The following is a 20,865-nucleotide window of genomic DNA, read 5'->3' on the forward strand; positions in this document are numbered from 1 at the left end:
TGCTGAAGATGTGCCACCCTCAGTCCTTTGGAGAATCGATCTCAGCAATACTGAACCTGACAAGACGTTAAACTGTGGCTGCTGTCATAAATGGCAACCATGCTTCTAGTTTTCTACTCCCCTTCTGTAATGCCTGGTAGCATTTACCCATGTTCTGAAATTTTATGGTATTTGTTTTGCATTGTTTTGTGCTCTTTTCATCTTGCATGCCACCTTGAGAGGGTTCTACCCTTAAAAGTGGCCTAAGAATAATTTTAATTAAATAAGATGTTTTCTAGCCCTCACTCCACATCACTAGCTACCTAACACTGTTGTGATTACAGTCCATGGCGAGGTGGACTGTATCGTGGTTAGGTGGACTACACATTTTGGCATGGAAAGGCAGGGGAGGGGGGTAGACAAACTTGCTGAGTTTGGTGGCATCTGCACTTTTAGGGCACTGTCTAGTTTGGCCCTTGCAGTAGTTCAGAATAGATACTGCCATGCTTTTTCCCCTCAAGCATCTTTTCTGGCTGTTTCTGAAAGGGGCTTTACAGTTTGAGCCAGGTCTTCATCATTCATCATATGAAAATTACAATACATACAGCCAACTTAGCTTGAACAGACAAACTATGAACAGCATGACTGTTTCTAGATCATTGCCATTCAAGAATTTTCTACTCAGTCTAGTTGCATCCTCTGTCTTTCATCTGAATATTTACTTTATATGCCTTTTACACTGCCCAAGGACAGTGAACCTGTATTTCTAACACTTAGACCTGGTTCACATGATCAAACCATCCGTGGGCTGTTGTTGGGTTATTTGAGGGTTTATTCCCCAGTCCAGCAAGCCATGCCGCCTGGTTTCAGATGACACAACAAGCCGCGCTTGGGTGGGTGATTAGGCAAATGGTGCCTGGCACACACTGCAGCTTAAACAATCCACTGTGGCTTGTTTCACCCACGGTGATTGTGCGAACCAGCCCTTAGTGTGAACTGCTCTCCTGAACAGTTGCTAGAGAAATATCAGACATGTAGGCAGTTCTTAAAACAGATAGGTGACACTGTGGTGGTGGCTGAAAGAGAGAAGATATGTTCCTAACTGAATAGGATGTGTGTGTTTTTACTGAAGCAACATCATTAATATATAAAGAGTGTCTTTAAAATTTATTTTAAAAATATTATATTTAGAATGAATGTAGAAATAACATAAAGCTTTACTATAGATATATATGTCCTTTTTTCTTTTCAGAGAGAAACCAAAGGTCAGTTTCTCATAGACCATGTTTGCAATCACTACAGTTTGCTTGAAAAAGACTACTTTGGCATTCGCTATGTGGATCCTGAAAAGCAGCGGGTATGTATATAAACTCTCACACAATTTATTTTTAATTAATATCAGGACTGTAAACTGCTAAGCTAGGAAGGAAAGTGAAGAATTTCTTTCTGTCTCACTTTTCATTTCCCTGGTATAGCTGCTTCAAACAGTGGTGTTCTAAGGGTCAAGGATAAATGTTCATTTCTCCACTAGTGGGGTAGATAAGCAGTTACCAATTTATTAGGACAAGTTCTGAGTGGGATGGTTAGGCCCCTGCCAATCTCTGAGCTGGGGTATGCATTATAGTTGCCATGGGGACCAGCATCCCTGTGGTGACTATAATGTGTAGCCTAGCTGTGTCTCTCCCCCGCTGCTCTGCCAACCCTTTTTATAGCAGGACCAAGGGAGCAGCAGCTGAAGAAGTACTGCAGATCCACGTCTAGGTTGTCAGGCAGTGCTGTGATGCTGACCTTTTCATGATTGTGGGGATACAGTAAATTTGAAATGGGACCTTCTGGGAGTTTTAATTCCAGTTGTCCTCACTGCAGTTTTTAACACAAAGACCAAATTAGTATTTAGTTTCAAATTATTAAGGTTTCAAAATCAATAATACCAAGAATTCATGGTTGCAAAGAATTACTGCTTTACATATGATTGCTCCACACTTTTAATTGAATTGTTTTCCTGCCCCCATTTAATTTAATTGGTTTATAGAAGTGGGTATCTGAATAGATTCCTTGTTGTCTGAGAAGCTGTCATGCCCCCTAGATCAGGATTCTAGCATTGCCCCGAGGAGGATTCAAATGAACACAGGCCTCCCTAGCAGGGAGACTTTGACATTACCCTCTATGCCCTCCTGGCTTGAGGCCATGACTCTCACCTCATTCCCAGATTCTGAGCTGGTTCACACAACATGACAGCCCACTTTGGGTTTATTTACCTGTGGGGGTTGTCGCATTGTGCTGGGCACCCGCAGGTGCCATTTTTGCATGGCTCCCGGCTTGCCATCGGTTGTCATGTCATGTGAACCGAGGTGGTGTAGGTTGTTTGAGGGTTAGACAACCCAAAGATAACCCTAAACCAAGCTGTAGTTTATTTGAAGGTTGTCTAACCTTCTCACCAGAATCTGCCATGACTACACTAGTGACTTACCTTGGCCTGATTTGTCATACCTTCATCTACCTCAGCCTGCATGACTTTGACCTGTCTTACTTGAATTAACTTCATTTACCATAACTTGTCTTACTCTGGTCTGCCTTAACATAACCTGACGGATTTTAGGCTAACTTCCTTGACTGAACCTGACTTACTTCAACCTGAATCTGTTCCACTCTGTGCACCTTATCACTTGCAGGCCCCAAGCCTTGATGAAACAGGATAAAAGCTACTGCATATTGTAATAATTTGTGATTGCACATCACACTTCTCACACTTAACTGAGGGACACAAGACACTGCATTAATTTCAACTGAAAAAATAAAATAATCTTCATTATTTGAATTTTTAGTGATTTTTCTAAGTCACTTTAAAAATTCTCTGCATGGGTTTTGTTAAACATCCCAAACCATAACATATCTCCATTACTATTACCTGGAAGCAACCTAAGAAGTTTCCCTGTGCTACTTCATATTGATTTGTCACTTGGTTCTTCATGTAATATTTCTAAATTTCCCATTATATGTTGAATATTATAACTACTACATAGAATTAGCTATGTGTTATCCTGTTACTGAAACAAGTTTTTTTGTTCCTTTCTAGAGCAACGAGTCAGCCTTCCCAACCTGGTGCCCTCCAGATGTTTTGGACTAGCACTGCCAACATTCCTGACCATTGGGCATGCTGACTGGGGGATGATAGGAGTTGTAGTCTGGCACATCTGGAGAGCACTAGGTTGGGAAGGCTGCTATAAAGACTAGCTGAAAAAAATCACATCTTGAGTTACGATACAGCCAACCATTGTTATGCATACCTGTTCAAAATAAGATGCTTTTTGAGATGCTTCAGGGTCCCATATGACAATAAACATGATAAATAATACATGAAGTTTGACTTGCATACACTACATGGCAAAAGCTCACAATCTGTTGTCTTTGTTTAATTAGTACAGAAATAGACAGTGGTGTTCTTAAGATGGAAGGTAGATAAAAATGTCTCGATATTTTTGATACATAAGTAGGATCTCCTGAGACTAGTAAAGTCTTTGCTGCTGCAGAACTTTGTTGTCCCTCCTACCCAACATCTCTGAACTGTGCTGCTTGAGTTTTGCATACAAGACAGTTTGCTTAACTGCAGTCTGTGCAGGTGTTTGTGCTTTCAGAACCATGTGGCTCAAACTGAGATTTATTGTACATATTAAAGGATCCATCATGTTTGTGAGTGCTCTTTGCTGAATTGCACAAAAGTCAAGGGGCCTCAAGTGGAAGAATTATCACACACAGTTGGTTAGATAGGATTATCTGTTAGTAATGTTTTTATAACATTGGCAACATTTATCCTTTTGAATTGCTCTCTGTCAAAGTTGTCTGTTTTTCTTGCAGTTCCTCCTTTTTAGTTTGTGCAATTCATGTAAACATATCAAGGTTTAGAATAAAATTGTCAAAATACCCTACATATATGTTGTCAGAGCCCAGAAGACTAATCCCATTTACTGTTATGTGGGCTGGTCATAACTATGGCTCAGAGCATGAGATTGGTCTCAGGCTTCCTGCCAGTGCAAAGGGACCCATCTCCATTTCCACTGGCACTTGGAGTTGGCCCCATCTGCTGCTTTAAAGGAGCAGACTCCACTGGTTTAGCACATGCAGAAATGCGTATTTAGTTCAGGAATGCTATTACAGGGAGGGAGACGAGAGTGGGGTTCAGAATGCTGTTGGCCTGCCATCCTAAAATCCATGGCATATCTTCACAGCTCGTAATGTTGGCTTAGCCTTGCACCAACTAGGAGATGTAGCAAGGGGATACATTGTGTATTTCTTCCCTGCTTGTCTCACACAGGATGTTGTCTCACACAAGCCCCTGGATAAGATCAAGCTGTAAATGCTGTGTAGGTTGCTGGTGCATGGATTTTTTTTTAAAGATCACCTGCTATAATTTTTGCCTCCTGTCAACTAAGCAGAAATGGTCAATTTTGAATATGCAGAGAATGTGCAAGGGCTCGTGTTCCACATGAAGGAAGAACACTGTGTGAATAGAATACCTTGTGCGCCAGCATATATTTCTTTTTTTGCCATAGGAACAGCTTCCAGCTATGCACCAAAATGGCACATTAGGACTGGGAAACGTTTCTCCATGGACGTGCCCTTATTTTGAGTAATATTGGTAGTTTGTTCTTCAAAGTACTCCACTGACATTCATTCTCCTAATTGCAAAAAGAAACTGCATCATGGAATGCATGAAATTGCATCACTCCTTGAAGCCTGGGGCTGAAATCCTCAGTGTACTGAACAGTACCATCAATTTCCGAGGAGTAGTTAGCTGGAGCAGGGAACTGTAGGCTGTGATCCACAAACTATCTAAGCCAAACTACATGGATTTGAACTCAGTTGTTATGCTTTGAGAACTGTAGTCATGGTACTAAATAAAGAAGGAGATGTGTAATTAACCTTTAAAATTAGCTTAATTTCATGTGAGCTCAGAAGCAGTCTATGGAGAGTCGTTCAACGTTCACAGAATTAGGATTGTCCTCTTCAGAGCTTTTGTAACTGTTAAACCTTTGACAGCAGCAGTATTACTTTGATTAGAATCCCCAAATTAAGGGCCATGTTTTAATATTTGCTAACTCTCATCAGTACTCTTTATTAAGGCTCATATAATATACCTTTTGGAACAAAATGTTTTGGATTTATCTAGATGATTGATACTTTTAACTGCTTTCATGGTGCAGTAGTGGCACGAGCTCTAGTCTATTCTATTACTGCATTTAACAAACACATGATAGTGAGAATGAGCATGCTATCTCTGCCCCCGCCCCTCATGGGATAACATCTGTAGCAAGGAGCCTTTTGTTTCCATGTAGACATGATGTAGGGGTGGAACTAGTATGTTTGTCCTTTCTCTCCCTCCTCACATGTTTGTCAAACGCAGAAACAGAATGCTTCAAAGGGCTACTGTTAGAAAGAATTGACAGCCTGTATATTCTTACCTGATCAGTGATTAAGAAAGACCCCTACCAAATAGCTAGAAGAAATTAAGGGGAATTTTCTGCATAAAATGGAAGCTGGAATATTGGGTCTCTATCTTTGGCAAACACTTTTACTAGTTTGCCAAGCAAAATGAAAATCAGTAAATCGTATATCTATCATACGTGGTAGTCCTGTCCTAAATTGTAGGCTGCAATAATGGCCACTATGCTTCCCCTGTATGTTCCCCTGCCACCGTTTATTCCGTTAGGCCAATGTGGCGATTCCACATGTACAATATGTAGATAGTAAAGGTTTGTATGGTGGCTGGTATGTATCTGGAATGATTGACAGGTGAGTGTGAGGGGTTTGGCAGAGTGTGGGCAAGAATGACAGTTGGGCAAGTGGAAGAAAGGGGGAGTGGCTGAGTGAGAATGGAATGCAGTGTGATTGGATGAGAGCATAAAAAGTACCTTTTGCATAAAAGGTGGAGTGATTGCTTCTGTGAATGAGATAAGTCTGGAGTAAGAGATTGAGAACAGCTAGATAAGGCTGGGATTAGATTGGGAGATTAAAGAGAGAACATCTAGTGAGGTAGTCCGTGGGTTAGGGAGAGTGTCAGATAGTGTGAGAGAAGGTGTGAAGGGATTTGAATATAGAACTAAAAGCAAGAGTTATACTGTGCAATTTATAGTGTTGCCTTATTTTAATCATCATTCCTAATATCCTTTCTTCATCCCAACCCAGTTCCTGTTTCCAATCCTGTTGTACCAAATAAACCTTCTTTGTTTTCAATTTTAAAAGACAGTTTCCTTTTTAGTTATTAGGAAGGGTTTCGTGGAATGACCCCCACGTGCTGGCTGCTTGGTCTGTGCTACCAAAAAGCAAGAAAGCAGCTCTAAAAGGGTTAATGGTGGCAGCAACTGAGAGAATGGTGAAGCATCACAGTACACCAACAGAGGGTTGTGGGTGAGAGCCTAAAGGTGGTAGTGTGAGGGGGAGACACTGACCAAACCACCTGACCTGGTGACTAAGAAAGGCAGACCCGATAGCAAGGAGTTCTGTAGTCATCCAGGGGTGTGTGGAAAAGAAGGATTTTGGGGAGAACCTCTCCAGTTCATTGCAGGAGCATAGGTACTGGTTAGAAGAGGGGAAGCAGAGAGAGCCCTCCCCCTCCTTGGGAAAAGGGAACCCCACAAGTGGTGACTTGAAGTGGGATTGTGAGGTAGTAAAAAAAAAAAAAAAAGGCCTCAGAACCCTACAGCCATCTCTTTACTAAAGTGGTTATTAAATGGGAGTGAAACATAAATTTAAACTAAACCAATTCCACAAGGGTAGTGTGTTGTTTTTTCGTGGGAATATTTATTAAAAATGTTTACATGAACAGACTAACAGATCAATTGTGGTTTCAACTTTTGTTGACTAAAGCCCACTTCATCAGTCCATAAGAGTTTATGCCACAACAAATTGGTTAGTCTTTAAGGTGCTACAAGACTTGTTTGTTTGTGTCTAAATATGCCAAGTAATTTCACCTGCCACTGCAGATTTGTACTGCCAAAAGTTTGAGAATCAATGATTACTCTAATTCTTTAAGCCAATATTGTGTGTGTGTGTGGGGGGGGGGGGTTGGAAAGGCACAGCACAGATTGTGAATAGCAATACTGGCAGTGTTTCAAGTAAGTCTGGCAGTAAGAAACAAGGCCTTTAAATATTTATCTCCCACCAAGTGGCAAATCTATTATGATGGCTGTAACCTGGTATGCTGGGATTTCCTTGCTTCTTTAATGCATCCTTCTATAATGTGTCCTCCCATGGCAGTTTAGAGCATATTTTACTTCTGCAAAGAAGGCACGTTGCTAGTTTCAGCATAGTTCACTCATTCCCAAATCTAGGGAGCAGTTTGAATTTTTGATTTGTTTTGTGTTTGGTAATTTAGAAAGCAAGAGAGTCATTTAGATGTTTAGAATCCTCTGTACAAAGTTATGTTTAGAGCTTTACAAACAAAGCAAGCAATCTTCCTAACTACATGAGATGAGCAGGAACAATATCATTTTGAAGCATTTTAAAATGCCATTCTGTTTAATCCAAGCAAATTAAAGACTTTTATGCCAAAACATTCTTCGGTATAAAAGTGGGTTCCATTCAGGTAATTAGATTACCTGAATCTAATTAGAAGTAGATTAGGTTTAGGTGTTCTTTGGTGTATAGACATGTGCAGATGAGGGAAGGAGCCATCTTTCTAGTAAAGGCCCCCCAATAAACCTCAGTTGTAGCACAAAGCACTTTTAAATAACTGAAATCATTCAGGACTGCAGTAGCCTAACACTTTAAAATTACTTCATTCTACAACTATGATGATGGGAGTTGTATCCAACTTACCTGGAGGATGCCAGCTTGGGGAGGGCAGAGTTAGATCTGTAAATATTCTAGAACAATGGATAATTAGTAAGGTAGCCAAATTTGGAGATAAGACAAAAGTATATAGGATGGTAAATTCTCAGGCAGACTGAAAAGTTCCAAAAGGTTTTGCCCAAACCTGCTGACTAGATAGCAGAACGGCAGATGAGATTCAGTATTAAGTCCATAGTGCTGCACATGAGGGACATCAGTCTCATCTTTGCATACCTGCTGATGGGGTCTAAATTGACTATAACTATCCAAGAAAATGTCCCTGTATATTTCATTCTCAGTACAAATTCAGAATTAGTTTTTGATGAGGAGATGATTATGATTTTCTGAACTGTCCCTGGACTGACCCAGAAGAGTTAGCAACCCCATGAGAACTCTGTGATGATTTGAGGGCGTGCATTTGAACCAATGTTTCTCTGCCACCACCCATCCTTTTTACTTCCATACATGTAAAGCAGAGATAGGGACTTCAGCCCTCTGCAGGTTGGATGTTGTAATGGGATCTGGCTACACTCCTGGATGTCATCAGGCACCCTGTTACATTATTGTTACTTGACACGAAACGCTGGCTGTGTTGGGGCCTCTTTGCCACGTCCTTCCTGATGCGTAGTGAGGGTGAAGCGGTTCCAGCCAAAGCTGCAGCTGGAGCACTCCAGCTGTGGCTTCAGCTGGGTCTACTTTGCCCACGCAGTGTCCTCCCCGATAGGGAAAGGTGCAGCATGGGCAAAGCAAATAGCATGCCTCTCACTCTCCCAGTTGGGAGGGCGAGTGGCATGCTAAGGGGACTCCCCCTATTATCAGAGATAACAGCAGGATCCTGTCTCCTTCCCAAGTCCATGATAGGGGCTGGGGTGGGGCTTAGGCAGGGGACAAGGCCTGTGGAGGTTGCCAAAGCCTCTGTGGGCTGGATGGGGAGCATCTCTGGGCTGGATTAGGCCCACAGTCCAGAGGTTCCCTTTGCTTGATATAAGGGAAACAATTTCAAAGTACAATGAATTTAGATGTTAAAATAGCATACATAGGTAAATATTCACTGCATGAGAAATGGGCATGTGTCAGCAGTATTAAATAATGTGTGTGTGTGTGCGTGTGTTTAATGTCTTTTAAGCAATGTGAAATAACCTTTCCAAACCTGCGGTTTTCTGCTGTGGAGGCATACATAACGAAGAGGCCTTCTCAGCATTGTGAATAATCTGGAGGGCACCTGTCCTGGTAAACTCATGAACATTAAAATGCTGATCAGGGATGAATGCTTAGAACATGAGGAGCATTGAAGTTCAGAACTCAGCAAGCAAAGGGATAGTGTACCGCAGGTGCAATTGCATCCTAGCAAAGGAAGATAGAGAGGTCGCATTGCCTTGGGAATAGGTTCAGTGGAGCTTACTCCCAGGAAAATTTGTATAGGAAAATGTCTTCAGTCTGACATCTTCAGATATATTGAAAATGGCTCATATTGATGCATTTATCCTATTCATTTTATTCCAGTGAAACATGAAGCACCATGCTTAAGTAATTGAGTTATGATGCAAACTTGACATTTTCAAACCAATCAGAGAAATGTCAACATATGAAGATTTTGATTCCATGGTTCGTTTAACATGACATATTTTGATTCTTGCCAGATACTCATTTCCTGCTTTTAATCTTTGCTAGAATGGAATTTAATTGCACTAGTGTAATAGTTTAGCTTGCCTGTCCATTCATTTTATTTGTGGTTAATTTTTATCCGTCCAAGTATCTGAAGAAAAGCTGATTCTAACTGAGTGCAGAGAGATATTAGGAAAAACTTCATAGGAATCAGTTAATTAACATTTTGTATTATTTATTATTTATTTATTACTTATATTTCTATGCTGCTTTTCAAAACAATTTGCCCCTTAAAGCAGCTTATTATCAAATAACAGAGGGGGGGGGGAGAGAGATCCAGCTTTATATCAAATACCCCAAAAATTAGTTTCCATCTATTCCAGGACAGGAGTATTAAAAGGTAAGGTATTTTTGCCAGAAACCAGAAGCAAAAGAGCCAGTGTGGTGTAGACTATAGTACAGCCTTTCTCACCCACTGAAGTGAGAGCCAATGTGGTGTAGTGGTTAGACTATGGGACCGGGACTGTCGGGCAGACCTGGGTTCAAGTCCCCATGAAGTTCACTGGGTGACTTTGGGCCAGTCACTGACTCTCAGCCTAACCTACCTCAAAGGGCTGTTGTGAGGATAAAATGAAGAGGAGGAGGATCATGCACAGTGCCTTGGGATACAAATGTAACAAGTAAATAAACAAACAAACAAACAAACCCGGGTGCCCTCCTGATGTGTTGGATTGCAACTGGCATCTTTCCCAGCCAGCGTGGCCAGTCCTTTTTGGATTGTTAATGATGTACAAACTGTCTAACATTCAGAAATGCACAGCTGATGGGAAATTGCACTATATAAATATAGAAAGTAAATATAAAACATGTATGTATTTATGAAATAGCAGTTTAGCTTTTTACCCCACAATAATCACATATTTTCTTTTCTCTTTTAAAATACTGCTATAAATCAGTCTTGATTGTAGCTTTCCTATAGATGTGGCATCAAAATTACATGGAAAAGGCCCATGGAACAGGACAGTCATATCTTTCTGTTAATATTTCCTACTCCTATTTTCCCTTATGTTTGGTAGCATCTAATCTAGCATGGAATTAGTTAAAAGAATGTTACTCGGGTCTGCAAAAAAGCTAAATTATGTGCTTAGGAAAGCTTGGACTGCGCTGTTTTTGACAGGTGCTTCTTCGGCAAAGATAGAACTTTTAATTATAGAGATGTTTTGCTTACAGGAAAAAAAATTTGAGTGCAGATTTTACTGACCATATACAAAAGTGGTGCTTGCATGTCAGCATATGCTTTCCCCCATCAGCTCCCTATCAAAATTATTATTAAATAAACGTTCTAGAGATATATCCTAGCATATCTAGTCACTCTCTCTCAACCTAACCCTATCTCACAGGATTGTTGCAAGGATAAAATGGTGCATACATGTGGGAGAACCTTTTAAGCCACCCTGGGCTTCTTGGAGGAAGGAAGGAATAAAATAAAATAAAAATAAATATGCTTAATAACTATCTAGAGGTATGACTTTACTATATTTAAAGTTGCTTTATCTATCTTAGGGTGCAATCTTATGCATGTTTAGACAGAAAGAAGTCCTACAACTCACAGCATTCCCCAGCTGGGAGTTGTATGACTTTTTTCTGCCTAAACATGCCTAGGATTGCACCCTAATATATTAAGAAGTTGTAAATATCTTGCAGTTCCACCACAGAAAACTCTGGTTGCTCCATATTAGACCAAAGTCTGCCTATTCCTTTCTGCCACTGATCAGGCTTTGATCACACTTAAATGCACCTATTATGTATTCTATGATCCCATTAGCTATGCCCTTCATGTTCAAGTGCTCCTTTTCCATTATCCGTACACAAGTATTAGCATCCCTTTGAAGCTGTTGACATAAAACACAATAGAAATCATAGCTGGCATGCAAACTGCTTCTCAGTTTATTATGACCTAGTGACTGTAAATAAGTGATGTCCTTTGGAATACTTTAACCATTGGTCTCTGCCCTTCTTTTTCAGCACTGGCTTGAGCCCAACAAGTCTATCTCCAAGCAAATGAAATGTAAGTGTTGACAGCCCACTTCATAATCTAGTGTGCTATTCTAAAATGACATGGCTCTGTCTATAGTAGCATGTTTCCACTCCCTTCCCCACTGTAAAAGATGGATCCTTTGTACCTCTTATACACTTGCCTGATTTCTGCCACTTTACAGGTCTCAGGCCATTTCACATGCCTCTAGATTGTTTGGTCTAGAGCAGCCTTCCCCAACCTGGTGCCCTCCAGATGTTTTGGGTTACAACTCCCAACATTCCTGACCATTGGCTGAACTAGCTAGGACTGATGGGAGCTGAAGTCCAAATTATATGGCGGACACCAGGTTGGGGAAGGCTGGTCTAGAGCTAGATGCCAAACAGTACCTGAGAAGTTCAGAAAGAGTGGAGCCCTCAAAAACCTTATTCCTACAGTTTCATTTTGTTTTTCTGCAATCCCTGTGTAAGTCCTAAAAGGTCTCACTGGAAGATTCTCCCCAGCCGTTCAAGAGACAGTTATGTAGTCCATGGCCTAGCCCCAAAGGCCAGACTTAGGAAAGCTCCCATCCTTGTCTCTGCTAGAGCTGTGTGCGGTCGATTTTGAGGGCTTGCTTGGAAACTTGCTTGGAAACACAGCTCCAGACTTCAAAACCACTTCAGAAACTAGGAGGTGTTTCCCCCCATGCCCCATCATGGGTTGCCTACATTTTAAATAGAAGGTGCAGCCTTACCAAAACCTAAATTTTCAGTGACATAATCAAAATAGACTCAGTCCTAGTACTGAGTGTCTCGTATCTATTATGTGTTACTTGCAGCCTCATCCTGAATTATAGAAATTACAGAGAGGAGATCTGAGGATTAATTATTGATGTATGGCCATTCATAGGTGGTTAGAGGTAATGTATATAAGGTCACTTCATAGGCTCCAGCTTCCAAGGCCCTCATCCACGTGCCTGGCAGGAACCCCTTTAGATAGAAACTGCTATGGGCTTTCACTTTTCTTCTCCTACAGATCTTGCACAAAGCAGGGGCGGGGTGGGGAAATAATGGGGAAGTGGCTTGAGGATTTGGGAAGAGCTGTGGCTCAGTGATAGAACAATGCAGAAGGTCCCAGGTTCAATCCTTGGCAACTCCAGGTAGGGCTGGAAAAATTCCTGCCCAAAACCTTGGAGAGCTGCTACCAGTCAGTGCTGACAATACTGGGCTAGGTAGACAAATGATCTGACTTGGTATAAAGCAATTTCCTGTGTTCCAATCAGGAATAATGGGGAATGTGTGTGTGTAAGTGTGTGTGTTACCCATACGGGTAAGAGAAGAGGCTGGGGACTGCAGGGGAGAGACGTTGTTCTACAATTTCTCCTGTCCAGCTCTGAAAGGCTCGCTCAGAGGGCCTGCTGTACTAAAGGATAAAAATTGTATAATTTAATTTAAATCTTTCATGGTCTTGCTTGCTTTCTTCACGTGCAGACTGACTGCTTGAACTGTCAACACAGCTTCTGTGATTTGCTAGTGATTCGATCTGATGGCTGAGAAGAAAGCTCAGTTTGCAGTCCCTGAAGACTTGACTTTAGTCAGTGAGACCCCTGCTTATTTTACTTACGTAGGCTGTTGTCAGCATACTTAATTTATGAAAAGGAAGGAATTTTTGTTCACATACCCTTGGTAGTGTTGTACATTTTTTATAGAAGCACAAGGGCTTCAGCAGCTAGCATGGTGTGACAGAACTGAGCCAATTACACACGACCTAATGAAATTGGGGCAGCATTCCTACATGCTTACCTGGGAGTAAGCTCCATTGAACTCCATTGCAAAAAGGTTGAGCCTTTGTGAACATTCATTTGGAATGCTCATGAAGGCTGTACCCCTTTTGTCAGGGTTGACTCTGAGCGCAGGGAGTGGGAGAGTAGTTCAGATTCTGAAGAAGAACCGCCAGACACGGGGGAGGTAGTTTCCCAGGCTTGTCCAGACATGGCTAGGCAGACTCCTCAGGTTTCAAAGGTCCAGCTGGGCGGAGACCCCTCCCCTTGAGAGATAGCGAAGAGGGAGAGGTGGGGTTTAGAGAGCCTGAATTCATAGATGCCAGGCGCAGATGCAGATCCAAGAGAGAGATGGCTGGGGCAGAACTTAGACGGTCTACCTGATTGGCCCGGCGTGAACAGCTGCACTTAGATGCCTCTCTCTCTCGAGAGAGGGAGACCTCCCCCCACCCCTTAAGTTAGGCTAGTGAGACTGCCTTTCTTCAAATGGCGGGCAACTTTCATAGCTATCTTTTGAACCCCCTGAAGGCATTTCCTTTGTAGACTGAGAGTCACTGAGAATTTGCATCTGTATGACCCATTGAAGTAATGGATTAAAAGCCATAGATAGAAGCTGCTTGTCTGTGTTTGATTTGGCATTTGAAGTTCAGTGGGGGCAAATACCAGTGGTATGTTTGTGTATCCCTAGTCCTGGGATATTTTATATGCCAGACATTCCTGATAGATGCCTGCTCAAGAGAGAAGATTCCACACCCTCCAACAGGATTGTATTTCATTGGTGAACTGTAATTGTTCATTTTTGACCAAATACTAGGGGCCAGATACTTGTCTGTGTGTGAGGACACAGTACCTGTGAGTGGAGAGGTACCTTTAGGCAGCCACCCAAAACCTTATAGCCTCTGGATGTGTTGGACTACAACTCCCATTATCCCAGGTTGTATGGCATGCTGGCTGGGCATGCTGGGAGTTGTAGTCGAACACATCTGGATGGCACAAGATTGGCGAAGGCTGCATTTAGGGCTCAATTTACAGGCCGTGTAAATCACACTGCTATCAATGGGGCTTAGTCATGGCTAACTGTAGCTGGACTGAGGATTTACAGTTTAAATTCACTGAAGACAGATTATAAATCTAGTTTACCATTTTGCTGCGCTCAGCAACAACAAGAGTTAATGTGCCATATTGTCTGTTGGTTTTGTTTGTATGATCATGCAGGGTTCTAAATCACATGCCGAGCTTACATGGGTAGAGCAGACTCCCCACTTCAGACCATTCCCCCCAGTGCATGGATGTTTGTGGGGGAAAGGGCCAGCGAGTACAGCCTTAGTCTCCCAAAAAAGGCTAATGTGAACAGGATGTTTAATGTGAACAGGATTTAAATTTAAATGACTACATCAGAAGTTAATAAATCACAGTGATTTTAGAAGACAGTGACAGCCAGTATGTGAGTGTAGTGTGCATAAAAATGAGAAAGTTTATCTTCAGGAATGAGCTGTACTCACAGCCAATAATCTGAAGTTCTAAACTTGACTGGAAATTTGATAGAAGTAGAAATGTTCAGATTTATGAAACAAAAAAAGAAATTTTTTGATGAAAAAAATGCTATTTGTATCCATTACTAGAACGGTTCATTTAGTATTTGTTAGCATTTGTATAAGACCAGTCTATCAGTGCAGTAGTTGTCCTTTTTCTGTATTGTGACAGAGTAATATTCTAAAGGGTCAAACTAGATGCGACATGATTGGAATTCCTGGTGGCTTTTTCTTTTACAACAACTATGGAACCAGAGTGGGATTGTGGTGCTGAAAATCTCCTCTCCCCCAGAGTTGTTATTTGATGTAGTTACAAAGACTGATGGGTACAGCCCTGTGTGTGAAATATTCAGTGAGAAAACAGCACAAGGGTTAAACCCACTCCCCCCACATCATGGTCTCAATCTGGATTGCAGGCTCCAGCAGCTGCTATTTGGAAAAGAGCAAAATGGGCATTTCAATCACACAGGAAGCCCATGTCATGTCTAGTTTGACCCTAAGCAGCTAGGCTTTTGCAGGAGTACTTGGGACAGAGGTCCTACGTATGTTTTGGCATGAGGTTAGATCAGTAAATAATTCATAAGTATTCACCTGTCCACTCACCCGCATACGCTCCATGAACCATTGTTGTCTATCTTCATCTGAGGTGAAGTTGAAGAGATCCTAAAATATCAACTGTTTCTCTACTTGACACTTATGCAGTATACTTGAAGTGACTGTATGTTAGTCAATTTTGTCTATTTGTTCATTTTTTACAGATAACTTTTGTGGCTCATTTTCTTTATTGCAGTTGAATGCGTGTGTGTGTGTGGTTGTGTGCGTGCATGTGTATGTACACGTACATACATATACATCCCTCTAAAAAAGTGATTGCTGAGGCATATGCCTTATTTGTTAGGTATAGTATTTTGCTAAAGCTGTCTAATAATTAATTAGATTCTAACTAATGTTCTATCCTTTATTTGAGGAACAGAGATGCAAAAGTAGATTGCCATGTAAGTATGAGTGTGTATGGATGTCCATTTGAGAAAGAGATACATCGTGTGAGGCCTCCTAAAGAAACAGAACTGTTTGTTCTAGAATAGCTTTCCCCAAACTGGTGCCCTTCAGATGTTTTGGACCACAATTCCCAGGATGCTTGACCATTGGCCATGGAGCTGATGGGCGTCGAAGACCAAAACATCCAGAGGGCACCAGGTTGGGGAAGGCTGCTCTAGAACACCCCTTTGAAAGTCTTGCTTTGCCATTAAATGTTGTTTTAAAATGTAACCCATGTATCTTTAAAATGTGGATAGGCTAAGTGAAATTGGTTTTGATTACATCCTGAATCAGCTTCCCTTCATATTTGAAGGCACCTCCACTGAACATATAGAGAAACTGGCTCTCTCGTATTTAGTGTCCTTGCACGTGGGGTTCTCTGCAGTTGACAGTTCTGTGTATGGCATCTTATAGAGAGCTTTTATCTTTCCCATTATTTTCACTCTTGAACACTGTTGTGCGTAAGCCAGGGAGCTATTAGCATCATTTTAAAGATGCTGCACTGAATGCAGTGCATGGTGTGTAAAATCCTTTTAAATGATTATGATTATGGATCCATTTCAGCAAAAGAGCTGTGATGACAGGAAAGCCTGACAAAGCCTTGGGCCCTTCAGTATAGCAGTTGGGTCTTATCTGACAGATAAAAGGGCATTCTTAAAGGAAGGACTCACTGCTACAATAAACTTGATTATTTATGCTTCTTTTTGCACATGCATACTTTTACAAAAATTGCATCTTATTTTTTTTCCTGTTCCAGTTTTCACTTTCAGTTTTTTGAAAGACTGCTAGACAGCCACTCTGTTGCATGATACGTGTGTATGTAATTAACTGGCCCAGCACTGCTTTTTCATGAGTCACTAATGTTTCTCTTTTCATGATCTTGTGACACAGTGCTGCATTAGAAGATAGCAATACCTTGTTGTTGATGTCCACTAGTAATAACTTACTATATTTGCTAGGATTCTACAAGGATTTGTTGGGAGGGAGAAAGGGAGGGAAAGAAAGAAAGAAAGAAAGAAAGAAAGAAAGAAAGAAAGAGAAAGAGCTTGTGTGTACTTTTGTGTTTATGTTGTGAATTTTTTTCCAGTGGCTAATTTATTTGCTTTCATTTTGCAATGAGAGAAGGTAGATTCATATGTTAGCTGTCCTGATTTTGCCCCCAAATACTGTGTGTGAATTACAAATTCTAATCATTTCAGTCTGAATAATGTGACAATTCAGATTGGCTTTATGTTTCCCTTATCAACATGCTATGAAGGGATAAAAAGCAGGATAAAAATAGTGATATAAATTTCATTCAGAAATACGTGCTATATTTGGCACAATATAGAAGACTAACTCTGAGAGAGAGCAAGTTCTAATGTCCCTGCAAACCCTGTAGCCTTTCAAAAGATATACAGGTTCTGGGCAGGTCATTAGATAGTGGTTAGGTATGTGTAGTCTAGCCAGATGTAACACACATCTGCTAATGTTTGAAAATGGTAAAGTACATTTTGAATACATTTTGCGTACATGTAAAGGGGGACAGCATCACCTCAGAATCTGCTGGTAATCCATGCATATTCATTTCAAGCCTTCTACACATGAAGGCTTGTTTTAGATATTCAAACAAATGTGTATACTTGCGATGTCCCCCTTATGTACATTCATTCTACATGCTAAGAACATCTGTAAATAACTCCATTTTCCTTGACCTAGACATCCACACATTCTGTCAAGCCTAGCCTTGTCGATGAGCCCATAAAAGTTACTAGCCTGAAAAAAAATCAGTAGCGTGTTAAGAGGCTAGTTGCCTGTGATTCCATGTTGGCCATGGAAGAAGGGAAGCTTGGAAAAAAACAGACATATTTAATAATAATTATAATTATAATAATAGCTGAAGCCAATAGCCAAAGCTCTCTGGGCAGTTCACAACAATTAAAACCACAAAATGCATAAAAAACAATATAAAATGTAAAAGCTTAGAACTACAATATAAAAGTACAAACCACAATAAAACCTAGCATGAATGAAAAGATTTAAAATACAATAACAGATTTAAAACAACAGAGCTAAAAGACTAAAATGCCTGGGAAAACAAAAAGGTCTTCACCTGGCATCGGAAAGAGTACAACGTAGTCGCCAGACGAGCCTCTCTGGGAAACTCATTCCACAACCGGGGTGCCACAGCAGAAAAGGCCCTTAGTAGTCACCTGCCTCACTGCCTTTGGCAGGAGCTCCTGGAGGAGGACCACTGATGATGATCTTAGGGTCTGGCCAGGTATCTATGGGAGGAGATGATCCTTCAGATAACTTTATAGTGGTGCAATGAGGTAGTTTTAGGCTCTGGACTGAATGGCCTTGCTTTAGATCAGCATTCCCCAACCTGGAGCACTCCAGATATTTCAGACTTCAATTCCCATTAGCCCCAGCCAACATGGCCAATGGTCTGGAATGCTGGGAGTTGTAGTCCAAAATATGTGGAAGGCACCAGGTTGGGAATGACCTCTTTAGGTAGTAAGCATGTTACTTCACTAACATCAAAATATAATAAGCCAACTCTCTTGTGTTTAGGGGGCCTCTTGCTTATTTTGCTCAACAGGGCCCTGGACTTCTCACCATTTAGCTAGCAGGTTGAAAAAGAAAAGAGAAACCCTCTATCAAGCAGACTGGTGGAGGAAGGATGGATTGTGCTGTCCCTTCTGTGCCAGCTTGTTGCATTTCCATGCTGGTGGCAGAGGAAGGGCCGTTCCTTCCTCCACAGCTAGCACAGAAACCAAGCAAGCAGGCAGAGGAGGGACAAATGATCATTCCTTCCTCAGCCAGACCATTCACTTGACTGCATGGAATTCCTGATTGCCTATATCCTTGTTCAGGCATTTGCCTGCACTCTCACGAGGGCTAAATGTATGTAGAGGGATGGGGCTGTGCACCATGCCCCCTCAGTTCCAAGCCTCCCTGTGTTGAGCCAGGAGGTCTGAAGAGGAGTTCTGTTTGTGTTCACGTGAGTAGAACACCTCTTCAGACCTCCCCAGTGGTGTAGTGGAGCCAGGGTTTGCAGGGACACAGCACCAGCACATTTTATTAGCAGGGACCCTCCGCCCCGCTCAGAATTCCCTGTTCCCTCTGTTCTAGCGTTGCTGGGTGGGGGAATGAATTCTCAGTGGCACTCAGTGGTTCCTTGTTCTGGTGTAAAGTATTTTGGGGTGGCTAGGTCTTGAATTGGCAATTAAGACCCATTAGATTTACAAAAGACCTGTTCCTGCTGGAGATGAAAACTCCCAGAACTGGATGGTTGAAATGGAGTAACACAGCTGCCTGAACTTTTCTGCTCTCTTTGGGGACATGGATATGGGGAACTGTCATAATGAGTGCTTGCACTGAAGAATGTACCACTACAAGTCATGAGCTGAAGGGACAGGGATGCTGAGGACAGGGCCAGTATACATGGCCCCATCCCTCTACACACATTTAACCCTCACAGGTACAGGTGAATGCCTGAACAGGGCTAATATTAAATACAGGACTGCATCAGCTACTGAAATTGAAATTAAAACTTCTTGATCCAAGCTGAACATAAAGCCTGCTCATTAAAGCCAACATTTGTAGCCCTTCACATCAGTGTCCTAAATACATGTAGAAAATGTAGGTGTCAAGTTTATTCATGTTGCCATATTTTAAGCCGAAGCATGGCATTATGCTTAGATTCACATAAATGTTTGCAAGGGTAGGTTGAGCTCTGCACATTTCACCTGGTTGAAAATCCCAGTGCAGATATGGGGATTGTGCACTTGAACTTGCTATGAGTCAGATTCTGAACAACAGCATTGATCATTTTGGGGAAGAGGGGATGGTGGCAGGTAAGACAGGAGAATCAGGGAGTGCAGAATCTATTCCTCTGCTTCCCCTCTTGCTCTCTCAACAGATGACCAATAATACTGTTGAGAGTCTGACTGGAGCCACATGTTCACAGCCCAAGGAAGAGTGCCCATGGTATGTGTTTGCATGGACTTTTGTGCATTCAGATGGCGATATTCATGGGGACTCCTTCCTCCCCACACATATCTCTAGTCATATTTGAGCACTAATATAAAAATCCCCATGATGAAACAGATAAATAGTTTTGTTAGCACAGCAGTGTATTTTCTGGCAGTAGCCATTCACATGTGCAGTGCAAGTTTTGAAGTTCACAACAAAGATGAGGTGAAATCCATCTCTACTCATCCCTGGCACCTGGTAGTCAAGAAGTTTAATATCTGACATGGAGGTTTAGCTTGCTTAGTAGCCACTGACAGATCTTACGTGATTTTTTCTAATCTTTAAAAAATGCTTTTGGCCATCTGACTTATTCTATTGCAACAAATTATGTAGATTAATTATGAACCGTACTACTTTATATCATTTTCATTAGATTATTCTGATTCTTTGTATTTTTAGAAAAAATGAATAATTTATCCCTCACTCTTTTCACATCACACTGTGAATATTTATAAGCAACAGTCATGATTATCACCCTAATAGCTGCTTCATACATTACTGGAAAAGACGGGCCTACATATTTCCACGTCAGGCAAGCTGCATATTTTCTGTGATGTTTGAAGGGCATTACTCTATCTAAAAACACATGTCCTGGGAGCTGTAATTGGCCAAGGTTACCAGGCACACATGAGTATCTTGTATTTCCAAGCTTGCAAAACATACAGATGTTTCTGAAAAGTTGCAGCAAACCTGCTGTGGAAATGCAGAAACATGTTTTATTGTAATGTGTGAAATGGCTCTAAGAGACAGACTCAAGATGTTTGAACACAATTTCACACATCACTGCCTTGTTGTGGCGAAGGGGCTTGCGTAACTCAGTGAAGCCATAAGCTGTGCTGTGCAGGGCCACCCAAGACGGACTGGTCATGGCAGAGAGTTCTGACAAAATGTGGTCCACTGGAGAAGGAAATGGCAACCCACTCCATTATTCTTGGCAAGAAAACACCATGGAACATATCACAAGGCAAAAAGATATGACGCCGTAAGATGAGCCCCTCAGGTTGGAAGGTATCCAATATACTACTGGGGAAGAGCAGAGGGTATTTCCAAGTAGTGCCAGAAAGAGTGAAGCA

At 41.5% G+C, this 20,865-nt stretch overlaps 1 protein-coding gene across 1 annotated transcript in view; it reads left to right on the forward strand.

The window, feature by feature from the left end:
- FRMD3 (FERM domain containing 3) overlaps positions 1-20,865 on the forward strand; it is a 157,240-nt gene that overhangs the window by 74,098 nt on the left and 62,277 nt on the right. The window contains exons 2-3 of the mRNA XM_084834233.1: positions 1,232-1,336; positions 11,437-11,479. Of these exons, the coding sequence (XP_084690359.1) occupies positions 1,232-1,336; positions 11,437-11,479 (148 nt within the window). The remainder of the gene's footprint in view (positions 1-1,231; positions 1,337-11,436; positions 11,480-20,865) is intronic.

This window comes from Heloderma suspectum, chromosome 2 (genome assembly GCF_057233095.1).
Source record: "Heloderma suspectum isolate Gila_16-S chromosome 2, 16-S_ref, whole genome shotgun sequence".
NCBI classification, from domain to species: domain Eukaryota; kingdom Metazoa; phylum Chordata; class Lepidosauria; order Squamata; family Helodermatidae; genus Heloderma; species Heloderma suspectum.